The 13,412-nt window shown below is 41.2% G+C and overlaps 1 protein-coding gene across 1 annotated transcript; it reads left to right on the top strand.

The window, feature by feature from the left end:
• Nucleotides 1-1,510: 1,510 nt before the first annotated feature.
• On the top strand, nt 1,511-5,126 carry LOC115727819 (probable serine/threonine-protein kinase At1g54610). The gene is made up of 7 exons (XM_048278419.1): nt 1,511-1,948; nt 2,338-2,622; nt 2,826-3,143; nt 3,227-3,448; nt 3,683-3,780; nt 4,359-4,467; nt 4,629-5,126. The coding sequence occupies exons 1-7, from the start codon at nt 1,511-1,513 to the stop codon at nt 5,004-5,006; spliced, it is 1,848 nt and encodes a 615-aa protein (XP_048134376.1). The 3' UTR covers nt 5,007-5,126.
• The last annotated feature ends 8,286 nt before the right edge of the window (nt 5,127-13,412 follow it).

Here is a 13,412-nt window from a genome sequence, read left to right on the forward strand (position 1 = left end):
GTTGACCCTTGAGGATCGAACTAATAGTGGAGCCGTAATTGATATCGTTAGAAAGTCCGATCTAAAAGTTTACACTATTAGGTGAAGGGATATCTAATGAATATAAAAAGCATTTTAAGTCTCGTTGTCAAATGATATGAGTTAATATTTCAACACCTCCTCTCACATGCAAGTCAGCTCTTATATATTTGTCACGGGCCGGCATATCTTTGGCCTTAGAATAGCACGTGCGGCACCTGGTGAATTGAGAACACCAGGCCAACTTTCCTTTTATAGTTGTTCTTAAGAAGTATGACAAATCTAATCCATGTATGAGATGGTATCACGCCCAGTTTAGCTTGGGCATCTGGTTCTTTGAGCAAGACACATAGACTACTTCAATATAACAATCGGTTTCGGATTGCCATGGCCTCGTCAAGAAAGCGGCATCAGTTTCCAACGAGTTTGTGCATCGGAAGTCAACCTTGCCTGAAGAGCTTCTTAAAGTTATAATCGTTCTAACCTAGAACCTTCTAGCACAAACGTTTGAATGCCACTCCCACGAACTAGTCGTACTCATCCTTCAATATCACTCACTCTTCGTCCGACGTCACAAAGCTTCCATCACAAGGGTATGTGAGTATGGAAGAATTCGGTCCGTGACATTCTCCCCCCCTCAATTTCGCAACACCCTCGTTGAGGGTTGTTTTGTCGCTTTCGTGCGTCACTTGGATATCAACGCCGCTCCCTCGAGACTTACATGAATGGCCAATGCTTGCGCAACAGAACATGCCACTACATTCCATTGGTAGCTTCTTCGGATCAAAACTGTTTGGGCATCTCCGGTCACTTGTGCTCTTCCTGACAAGGGTGACATTTGGAGCCAACTGCACTCTCGGCAACACCTTCTTTTGCCTACCTAATCTTCTCTTCATCTCTCAGTAGACCAACGGAGGTTTCTCCCCTTATTAAAAATGTGGTAGTAGACCCCCTTTGAGATTCACCTATTAATCTAGGAACGTCTTTCCCTATTCAGTAAGAAATTCGGTTCCTTCCTAGTGCACGGTCTGAAAGCAAGTGTATCGAGTACGTTCAACCTGTCGATCACCCGAGGACGAAGTATTGACGAAATGAGTGATGAATACAACAATGATAAAGCAGAAGATATGTGAGGACCTTTTTCGCTTGTGGATTTTAGAGGGGGGTCTCTGGAATTCTGAAATGCTATTGACTTGATTTAACGAAGCGAGCTTGCGCCCCTGGTGCACTATTAGATGTGCTTGACATTGTCACGAAACTTGTTACCAATTACACCTTGCAAAGCTCCAATCCATGCCGGCCAAAAGGACGGAGAGTGTCACGAGCATTTTGCTCCCCGCACATTCTCGTTCATCGTCTCCCATCACAAAAGTTTGTCTAACGTTTCGTTCGTTACAATGTTCTCTTTGGCCTCTCCGTTGCATTCCTTCTCTGGAACCAGTTGCACTCAGACCCTCTTCGGAACTCTCTCTCCTCTCTTGAAACGACAACGATGGGGTGTGCTCAGTCGAGGCCCTCCACGACCTCGCCATCTCGCGGCCTCGAGAAGCTGAAGCTCGACAGAGGTTACGTCAAGGCGGGCAAGGACCGCAGCAGCAATAAGCCCACCATCAGGCGCGAAGCGAAGGACAACAAGATTGCCACCGCGGGGGGAGATGCCGCCAAAAGATCAGGCAGAGCAAGAGGAGGAGGAGAGAATAAGGCGGCCTCGAGAGGGGTAGGCAAAGAGAGAACGAAGAGCAAGAGTGACGGCAATGGAGGCAACGATTGTGTTGTCAGTGATCAGAGACTGAACAGCAAGAAGATCAACGGAGGTGGAGGAGATGATCTTGTAGATGGTTGGCCCAAGTGGCTTCTTGACAATGTTAATAAGGATGCTTTGGCTGGTTTGGTTCCTAAGACTGCTGATTCTTATGATAAGCTGGCCAAGGTTAGTGTAATCAATAGATCCCGTCAAGCTGTTCATTGTACTTCAAATCTTTTGACTGTTCTTCCTTGAAGATCCTCATCAGTTTGGACGGTGTTTTAGTAATTTTAGCACGACTCACCTAGGTGTTAACGATATTAGCCGACATAGTATTATGCACTCAATCACAAGCAATCTCATTTTCAGTGAATATAAACATTTACAACCAAAAATATGACTTGAGAAGTTAGTAATATCATGTCACAGTTACGCGTCACATGAATGTTACATGATGATTTTGTATCTTGATACTGTAATTGTTTCTGTTCTCCCCCATTTAATTTTCTTTGCCGTCACTACACTAGCACAAATTGCTTTTCTTGGAATCATTTCGGTGTAAATCTAACGGACAGGTCGGCCATGGAACCTATAGCAATGTGTATAAAGCTCGAGATAGGGACACCGGGAAAATTGTTGCTCTCAAGAAGGTCCGCTTCGACACGACGGAGCCAGAGAGTGTCAAGTTCATGGCCAGAGAGATCATGATATTGCAGAAGCTAGACCATCCTAATGTGATCAAGCTCGAAGGGATTGCCACCTCGAGGATGCAGTATAGTCTCTACTTGGTCTTCGATTTTATGCAATGTGACTTGACCAGAATCATCTGCCGCCCAGGCTCTCGTCTCTCAGAACCACAGGTCATTAATTTTAGCTTGCGCCCGGGACAACTATGCTGCTTACGCACCAAGAAATTGTGTCTTGTTAGAATGACCTGATGAAAGTTTCGACTCTGGAAATAATTGCAGACTTGCAGTAGCTTAATTTATTTTCTTACTGAGTTCCTTACAAACTCGAGCATAACAAGTTTCATCTCTGTTGCGGCGCTCATGTACAATGACAGGTCAAGTGCTATATGCACCAGCTGCTTTCCGGTCTCCGCCATTGCCACAAGAAAGGAATTCTCCACCGAGATATCAAAGCATCTAACTTGTTAATAGACAAGAGTGGCATGCTGAAGATCGCTGACTTTGGGCTTGCTAATTTCTTCAATCCTAATGAAAAGCGTCCGCTCACCAGCCGGGTCGTCACGCTCTGGTACAGAGCTCCAGAGCTACTATTAGGCTCTACGGATTATGGAGTCGGCATCGATCTTTGGAGTGCAGGATGCCTATTGGCTGAGATGTTCCTCGGAAGGCCGTTCATGCCAGGGAAAACAGAGGTAAAACCTGGATCTAACTTAGCACGTAATTAGAAAGAATTCTTCTTGCATTTGTGTCTCAGGTATATGGGTTTGTTGTTCAGGTCGAGCAACTTCATAAAATCTTCAAATTCTGCGGCGCACCCTCGGAAGAATACTGGAAGAGAAATAAGCTACAGTCGAGCTACCGACCACCGCAACATTATCAGCCTAGTTACCGCGAGACTTTCAAGGATTTCCCGTGCTCATCGTTTGGTCTCTTGACCAAGCTTCTCGCTCTGGACCCAGCTTATCGGGGTACTGCGGCTTCTGCTCTGGAAAATGATGTGAGCACGATCAATTTCTCATCTGCTTCTTTTCCCATCAAAATGATCAGATTTTGAGTGCTTACTTGGTTACCAACTTTGCAATAACAGCATGTGTCAATGTGATATTGAGTTGTATGCAGGTTGATGATGCCGCAGATAATGGCTTTATCAAATTTTCCATTCTAGGAATCACTTTGATGAGGATATTGTCTTTGTTCTTTGTCTGACATTACCAGAGGTCTCTGCTTGCAGTTCTTTAGCTCCAGTCCCCCGGCATGCGATCTCTCAGGTCTACCTGCGCTGCAGATCGAGGAGCCTCCACCATCTCATCAAGCTAAGAACCCAAAGAGGTAAGTTCGGCGCCGACATTACAAAAGTCATTTTCATTTGAAGAACAGAAGTAGCGCCAAAGATTGTGCCATAATGAAAAAAGTTTGGTCACTGATTAACGTATCATGTTCGGGAAAACTCCAAGTGCAAATCATGCCTGTCATTGTTGATGCTACGCATCGTCTGCCCTATACACGTTAGCGCTTGAATATATGAGAGATCTATCCACTTCAGATTGAAAAGCAAACATCTCATGCTGCCTGATAGCTCACAGTTGGCTCGAAACTCGAAAGCCCATCGATGTGCTTGTATTGTTTCACCTGACCCCTTTCCAGTGCTTAGGAAGGTGTGCTTGCAAAGTCATTCTCTGAACTGTATATATTTGCAGATGAACATGTTAACATTTCCAAGGCGATACAAACATTCGACCGACCAGTTTTTACTACCGTAACAGGAGAACAGACAATGAACATATAGCGTGTCGAGTGTTAGAGGCTCAGATTGAACGCAATATCGACATGAGAGTCTACCATCAACAAATGCATTCCCAAATTCTTCAAATGCTTTTAACATGTCCTTATTTCCTTCTGTCTAGCAGACGCAAGTCCACTAGAGCAAAGCAACTGTCTCGAACGAACGTGAAAGCACAGGATGAGGGAGCCGTTTTAGCCGTCGAAGCCAAACGGGATTCGGAATCTTCTAGAGAGGTATACATATTCAACTATACTGTAATCTTCAAATGAGCTAACATACACTTTCGGGCCTGGAGTTTAATCACATAATGTCATGCTTCACTAGTTGTTTAAGAATAATTTATCTCACTTTTGAAATATCTCCTAAACATTCTTAAAGGGTAGTTTCTTTATAGGCACTTCAACAAAGAGATCTGTCTTTTTTCCAGGAGAAGATTGCAGAGACAAGCTTCAAAAGTCAAGAGGCGACGAGCAATAGCATGAGCAGTGCGTCCTTCAGCCTCAAGCCGAACTTGCACGAGGACATCATACACGTCTCTCTCTCGCCAGTTCTCCGATCCAACGGTGAAGCGTCTTCCTCGAGGACCGAAGGCCACCCGAATGCTGCCCGGAATATCCAGAACTACAGCACTCTCTTGCAGGCCTCCATTACGGACATTATCAATCCTAAGGAAGGCAACCAGGTTTCCCACTTCCGGAGATCGCTCTCGACTCTGGATTTCCGCCACCTCGACCCCGAGAAGATGTCCAAGCTCTTTGGAGTGGAATATTAAGGATTGAGGCCACAAGAGTGTGATACCATTCATCCTTAACTTGCTTGAAGCTTCTTTGTCCATTGATTGTGCCTCTCCTTTCCGTTGTGCATTGTCCCTTTTTCCCGAGTCATAAATTGTTCTTTTTGGAGGCTACTAAAGTTGTAAAATCAATAAATCAGCAGTCGGTCCATTCCGAAATAAAGGATTATGCAGTTTGTATATTGAATAAATTTGCTGGTGCATTGAGAATAATTCTATGTAGCATCATATGATTATGCACTCTGAATATCCACTAAATTCGTCTGGTGCATTGAGAATGAATCTTTATAACATAAGATGAGCTCAAATGTGAGTCCTAACTATCCTAGGCAAAAGCTCCTCATGCTTAAGTCGGTGTATGAAAGTTTAAATGCAAATGCAAGTATTGAGCGATCGAGTCTTCCGAAACATAGTCAGTGAGGTTATAATCTTAATTACATCAATTTGCACACGAGTTTTTCTTTTTCTTTTTCATGACTTATACGTACTGGACCGGTCCAATCAGCGCATGTAGTGGAACTTGTCCGTGTCGAGATTCGACCTCCACCGACCGCGTTTGGAATATGCGGATCAATTTTGAGTATTATTGGGACGGCCATATGGTGTAGAAAGAACCACGCGATGCAAAAAGGATGTGGAATGTTATCCACAACACGAAGCTAAGTGATTCGTGATTCCGGGGTCCAAATTTTGTCGGCTCGAAGATGGGTCGGACCGGGAAGGGGCCCCGGTCTGAATCTCCCCAAATGTGCGGCGGTTGCTCTGGTTTCCGTCGACAGGTGTCCCCACGTTGTCCTTGCGTGACAAATCATTTGCAGGGCCAAAACATCGACTCAATTCCAAGTTCGCGCACTGTCCAAAGTCAACAAGTTCTGGTTGGCCTGGTGGGAGCAGAGAGGATGGCCCCGAAATTGAACGTTTCCGTGGACATTACAACTCATGGGCGAGCGATTTTAGGATCGATTTTTTAAAATCAATTTTCTAATTTTTGAAACTTGAAATTTATTATACAAAATCTTGAAAGTACCCTGTCACAAGTTTTAGGATTGATTTCAAAGTCTACCTAGGTTTCACATCACTTATATTATTAATTGAACGATTACGGTGAATCGTCGTCATCTCTAATGACTACCATTTGTTGCTAGAATCCATTGACCTCATCTTATATTTAGACAAACGAAAAATCAAAAATATTAACAAAGTAAAAGTCTTAGTCATGAATATCTCGGAAATGAAAGTTGATATTAGTGGTTCTAGATTACATGACCTCATGGAATATCGCAACACCATGTGAAGACATGAATAAAGAAAAACACAAAGACTTGTTACTGATTTCAAATGCAAACCCGCAACCTGAAACCTACCATGCAAATCATAAAACCCGAAATCAAACCGGTTCCCCAAGTTTTACCCTAGGATCATGCTCACCTCTAATTACTAACCCTTTTTCTTTCCTCATTATTGGTAACATGTTCATAAATATGGAATATCCAGCAAATTTATAGCTCACATAGTAAAAATTTTTGTGGGACTATTGCTAACCGTTTCGAAGAACCTAAGTAGTCGGATGTTCTACGATCCTTTTCTTGTCCATAGTCGGTAGCAATATTCATAATCATAGAAAATACTGCTAATTTTTATCCTGCCTAGGAAAGATCGATTTTGTGGTACCAATTACTGATCGTGACAAAAAAATTAAATGTTAAATGAAAACGTGATTCAATATGTAAATATTCTAATACTCTCTCTTCCGCATAAACGGGACTTCTTGTAAGCGCCAACCGTTCTAACCGCTTAAATTGGTAGACGAATGTGTGGTTTTATATTTCAATGTTCTAACATCTAAGCCCGTGACCCCAATAATTTTCAATGGAAAAAATCGATTGTTTTCTTCTTGTTACTAACATAATATCGGTGCACCTAATTAGCTATTCTAAGTTTACGCCATGCATATCAAAGGGTGACGATGTGATCGAGCCCTTAACTTAGATGCTCACAAAGAAATTCAACCCTAGTTAAGAATATTAACTGATTTTCTATGCTGATAATTATTACTCAGAAGGACCCCCCCTCCTCCCCCCTCAAATGAAAAAAGATGCAATGATGTCTAAAAGAGAATCAAATGAAAAATGCTAATCTAAATTGTTAGTGATCAATGAAACTTAAAGTGGGCTCTATAGTGCGATTGAGCTGGCTAGATTAGCGTCAATATGGAACGGACCCTCACCCTATCTAGCCATCTTATTCATTTACTCATTTGCTAATGCTTTGACTTTTTAAATTTTTTTCCTATACTATGGTCATCATGGGAAAGCATGGAAATCTAGTTCCTCTAGGAAAACTATCAAACAAATTCTTAAATTTATTGCATTTGTATCAATTCAGTCACAAACCTTTCATTTGGACCAATTTAGTACTAAACATTTTCTCATTTTGTCAATTGAGTCAACACTTGAAAATCACTTACATGGATGCTAGCGGTTCTACCTGGCACAACCGAAGGTGACGTGAACATTTGTTATAATTTTTTGATAATTTCTCTGATTTTTTTTTCTTTTTTTTTTGCTTTCCTTTTCTTTCCCTTCTCCATGGGCAATGGTCGATGAGACCGACCCTCGCCTAGGCCAAGGCAGCCTCATTGAGCCTTGTCGGGTGAGTGTGAGGGCAAGGGCAAGCATTGATGAGGGCTCCCCTTACCACATCTGGCAACATTCGGTGAGGCTAGCCTTGCTGGCCACTAGCAAAAAGAAAAAGGAAAGAAAAATAAGAATTATGAAAAAATTATTTTAGCAAAGTTGCCAGCTAAGTAGCACCGACACCGATACGGGACACGCGATACGACACGACACGACACGTCGACACGTCATTTCTAAAAAATAGAGATTTTCGACACGTTGGGGACACGTCGTATATTAAATATATTTTTATATATGTATGATGTATTATTATTTCTGTAATTTTTTATAAAATGAAAAATTTACAAAAATAGTTCTTATAATAAAAACAAAGCTGATGCCATGAATACTCTTGTAATTTGATCTCAATCAGCCTAGAAAATAAATAAATAATAAAAAAAATCCTGTAATATGCGGTCTACCCGCTTTCCCTCCTCTCTCACGTTTCCTCCCCTCCTCTCTTTACTTTTGAAAAGATCTCTGACACGCGCCTCACCTCTCTCCTCCTCTCTCTCTCCCTCTCCCTCTCTCTCTCTCTCTCTTCTCTGTCTCCCCCTCTTCTCTCTCTTTACTTTTTGAAAACATCACCGAAAACATCTCACACTTTTCACCTCTCTCTCCTCTCTGCGAGAAAATATCCCCCCACCCCTCTCTCTCTTTACTTCCTGAAAAGATCTCACTCCCCTTCCTCTGTGTCACTCCTCTTTGTACCCCTAAACCAACCCCGACGTCGACCACTATGATTTTGCTGCTCGTCTCTCCTCCGGCGCTCTCTCCCTCTGTCCTTCGGCTCGTTCGCTCTCTCTGCTCCGGCGCACACGAAGGCCGTTCCCTGCTCAGGCACCGGCCGCGCGTCGCCGGCTTCCTCCCTCATCTCTCTCATGGCCCGAGACGCTCTTCTTCCCCCTCCCCTACCGTTCTCTGCCCTTCGCATCTGCTTTTCCCCGCCCTCTCTCCTCACCGACTCGCGTGTCCCCGGCGTGTCGCCGGCGTTGACCGGGTGTCGGATCTTCGACACGGGTTGACCGCGTGTCGAACGCGTGTCGGGGCGTGTCGGACGCGTGTCCGTGTCCGACACGTGTCCGACACCGACACGCCGGGGAGTTTGGCGTGTCGGTGCTTCATAGGTTGCCGGTGTCCACTTAGTAATTTCCAGTGTAAATTGACCGGATAGACTCAATTAGTAAAACGTGAAAATTTTTGGACTAAATTAATCAAATCGAAAAGTTTTTGACTCCATTGACACCAATAATATGTTTAGGACTTTTTTGGTACTTTTCTCAGCTGCTTATTTCTCAAGATAAAATTTAACTTTAAGCCACAATTCATGAAATTTATTGAAAAGATCTTCGCTTCTCAAATGTCGAAAGAGCTTTTGATGGAGGGAGGAAAGTTGCCTTTTTATTTTATTTTTCAAAGAAAAAAAATTATCTATATAGTTTTATTTAGTTTGATTCCTTTAACTTTTATTGTTTTCCTCAACATAGTTTTCTGATTGAATTTTTCTGTTTTCTTTTCTGGTCTTTACGTAGCTTAACAATTATCTATATGCTTCAGATGTTTTGTTCTCTTATGATGGGTCCATATGTTAGAACCATTAAGTTAGATGTTTTACAAACCTGATTTTTCGCAATGTTATTGGCTTTTTCAATGTCAAAGATATCATTACCTATATTAGGGATATTTGGGATACCATTTGATTTGATATATTGTTGTCTTTCATAATATGCATAATATTTTAAGAAAATTGCTAACTTGATAATTTGACAGTCTTGTCGGTTATTTCTGACCACATGATATTCCAATCAATGAGTACTTTATGCAGAGCATGTGATGTTGCTGTGTAGGTCTACGGTTGATATTATACAGTTTCTGAAAGTATTTCCAGAGAAGCATTTTTCATATTTTAATAGGGAAATGCTTCCTTGATAGTTTGACGGAACTACTAGTTATTTCTGATTGTAGATCCACATATCATCACCACGTGTTTGCATAAAATACTTATTAATTGAAAAACCGTGGGGTTGAAAATAATAATAGTACTGTCAGAGTAGCCGTATATATATTCAACAATGGAAAAAGCAGCAGGGGAGCACCCTGCTACAAGCTCATCTCAATTTCAAGGCAACGAACTAGACTGTCAACTAATCTACTGACCCTTTCCCCACCCCATGTTCCACAAACCCTAGTTCCGGCAGCCCCTCTACAATGGCAGTTGGCCAAGAAGGAACGACACCGGCGCCTGCCCTCACCCTCCATTGGAAAGGCGGGGTAAAGTTCTGGGGAGGTGTTCGGTGATGGCTTGATCGGCGCAAAACATCTTCTGAGTTTACATTTTCGGGCCAGCTTCAGCTGCGATTTTGTATCCTTGACCTTCTCAGCTGGTAGAACGAACGTTTGCTAAGGACGGCCTAACACCAGTCAATCGCAAAAGTACGAGGATTTTTACTAATACAGATGACTACACGGAAGAGAACTTTAAATTCAATTAGACAACTAACAGCAATGTCTTCTATGGAGTTTTTCATTTTTCCATGACATCCTAAGATATAACTATTTCGTGATAGTTCCCTTCAAACCGAAATTGGATAGGGTAAGTACATATTTTCATAGTTTCATGTATCTTTATTGTAATATCCAAATTATAAGTGGTGTTCCGTGGCAACACATGGGCACTTACTAGTAGGTAGGCCTTGCATGCGTGGTTCAACCATGCTTGATTTCCTGACATACATTATTGGTATGGACGATATCGATATACGAGACAAGTGTCGTGACCTTATTCGAGCTAGGCCTGAGTCCTCATGCCCAAGCTGAGCTCATTGCCAAAGCAAAAATACAATAAGAGGGAAGTATAGAAGGTTACTTGCCCTGGACAATGACAAGATGATCTAATATGTCTATCTACACACCCAGGGCCTATCAATCGAAACTCTCATCAACTCCTGTTGCACTGCCTTTTCAATCCATTCATATCTCCAATTTGAAGCCCCAACTAGCAGTACAATAGATCATGCTTATCATTGTCTGCACAGTCTTTTTAAAGACAAGGCAGGGCCACCAAATGGATGATCATTAGGGTTTGGCCATGTGACTTTGGTACGTTAACACAGTCATTTGCCTTGTCTGAAAATGGGTCTTTGCCCGAACCTTGTCTCTTAGTCCCCTTCACCATAATAAGCACCAGCTCCTTTCCAAAACTTGATTGAATCAAACAAAACCTCTCAGGATCTTACAAAAGTCCTACTTCTTAAAGAAGGGTTTTGCTAATTGTAGACGGCCTTTGAGGCACTTCTTAGAAAGTATCTAAATAAGGAAAGTGTGCACTTTTCGATGTACAGTCTTCTTGTATTATGTGTCGTCCATATGTTAGAGTTCAAGATAATCCTAATTAAGTATACTTAACAAGTGTCGCAAGAGTGCTAATTAACAAGACCTTTCGAGGTTTGTAAAATGGCTGCGACTATCCAAACGTTCAGTATGAACGTGGTTTTGAGCCATTGTGGGTATTCAATGTTCATCTAAGTATAGAAACATCGAACGCATATATATAGAGCTTGCCCGAAGCTGTTCCCTGCCTATTTCTTGCTACAGATTTTGAGCCACCACAGCCATGGAACACAAGTAAATCTTACTCAGCTAAACAAAGATGTCCACTCATGGGGGAGACAATGGTTTGTCCGATATCATTCGAAAAAGGTATGTTAAGATTAATATCCATACAATTCCTATAACCTTGCTTTAATTTGTCACTAATTGATGCCATTTAACTTTTGCATTTAAAAAAGAAATATATCTCAAACTATATTAAAATGGAAAAGAATAATATCATGAAAAACTCTAAACTGATACACATGTGATAAGTTTATCCTTCGTTAGTTTCCATTAAGTTGGGAAAGTAGTTAATACAACGAAAAACCCTAAACCGGTACACCAGTGATAAACGGATGGTAAAAACCCCAAACTTGTATATTGACCATTTGCCACGTGTCATCAAATTATACAATTTGAAGGTAAAATTTAACGAAAACTAACAAAAGTAAATTTATGACAGGTATACTAGTTCAGGATTTCTGATGGACAAAAATTAATTTATGGTAAACTTATTACGGATGCATCGGTTTAGGATTTTTCGTGGTATTAGCCCGAATGAAAAACCCTGCTTCCTCCAATAGGATGAGCTTTGAGTGGTGTCCTGTCTGAAGACATGTAAGATGAACATTTTAGATAGCCCTAGGCGAATTTTAACGATAACAAATACCGATGAATCAAGTTATAAACTACTAAGGTTCATATATATATATACACACACACACACATGCATCTTGGATCGACACGTTCGCCGATGAATAAACCATCATCAGCTGAAAAGCTCAAATGTGAGACTCTACTATCATACGCTAAAGTTATAAATAAATAGTTTCATCTCGAGTTTATAATATTTCTTGTGTACTTCAATATGAGTCTGAATTATATTCCGACCAATGCTGATGAACAAACATATTTTCCTCAGACTTTATTCGACTGTTGACGTAGTGGGAATTCAAGTCTAGGATATCGATATATGTTCATTATATTAATAGTCATTATCTACAAATTTGTGTTTGTTAATATCTATTTTTCGCTACCGGTGGATTGAATGAGTACTATTCTAAATCATCGTGATTAGTAAGTCCCTTATCCAAAAATAGACCTTTCAATGAGAGCCTATAAATTCATACAGTAACCAAAGAGGATCCAATAGCTGCTTTGTTCATCGGAGGACGACATTTGCAGTTGATAACATGATAGGACTATTTTAGACACAGTTTATGGAGACCCCTCCAAAGAGAATCGATAGTATAAAAGCTTTTTAGCATTTCCATTTCATTTTCCAAGTTTTGGACTTATATTGGGAGTCATATTCAAAATCCTAGGGCTACCATCTTGATGCAGGACACAGGGGGAGACATGGATGGTGACTTCACGTAGAGAATTATTACTAGGAAGTGTTTCTCTATCACTGTCATGGTGGAACTCATCTCCATGGCAAGTACAGCTCTATCTCTATATAAAGAGAAAGATTACAATGAAGACAAGCAAGAAGTGACATGAAAAGAAGATTGGCTGCAAGTGAAGAAGATGGCTGATAATAATAAGCTCTCATGGAAGAGACTTGTTTTTGTGGCATTTTGCATCCTCTTCTTCGTCTCCATCACTGCTCAGGGTAATTATAGATATGCACTGCGCATCTCTTTCTATATGTATTTTCTCTAAATTTTCAATGCAACTTTCATAATTTTCACAAAAAAAGTTTTGGTAGTCCATGTTTAAGCTGGTCAGCTTAAGGGAGTGACGCAGTTTTACTGTGGATGTAGATAAAAGAATGATATTCCTTTTCCGGTATCGGCGACTGTTATGGCTTCTGATGTGTCTTCAAGAAAATGATCTTCGACTGATGAACAAAAAATCCCATTTAAAGCTTTGCAGAAGTGTATATGTAACTGTATATTATTTGATATGAGGAGGTATATATTAGCATGTATACCTAACATTAAAATTACTACTGTGATGATTTTGAGTAGATCGGTTCTTTTATTGATTGCAGGACGGAGTTTGCATGCCACTGCTGTGGAAAATGTTGATGTGGGAGTTCACAACGATGCAAATACACCAAAAGAAGGAACAATGGAAGCTGATGATGACATTTCGTCCATAGATTACACTCCGG

The sequence above is a fragment of the Rhodamnia argentea genome, chromosome 1 (genome assembly GCF_020921035.1).
Source record: "Rhodamnia argentea isolate NSW1041297 chromosome 1, ASM2092103v1, whole genome shotgun sequence".
In the NCBI taxonomy this organism is placed as follows: domain Eukaryota; kingdom Viridiplantae; phylum Streptophyta; class Magnoliopsida; order Myrtales; family Myrtaceae; genus Rhodamnia; species Rhodamnia argentea.

Excerpts from the sequence above, each read along its gene's own strand:
- LOC115727819 (XM_048278419.1), top strand. The coding sequence starts at position 1,511 with ATGGGGTGTGCTCAGTCGAGGCCCTCCACGACCTCGCCATCTCGCGGC. Across the intron at positions 3,144-3,226 it reads TCATGCCAGGGAAAACAGAG|GTCGAGCAACTTCATAAAAT; the intron begins GTAAAACCTGGA and ends TTTGTTGTTCAG. Across the intron at positions 3,449-3,682 it reads CTTCTGCTCTGGAAAATGAT|TTCTTTAGCTCCAGTCCCCC; the intron begins GTGAGCACGATC and ends CTCTGCTTGCAG.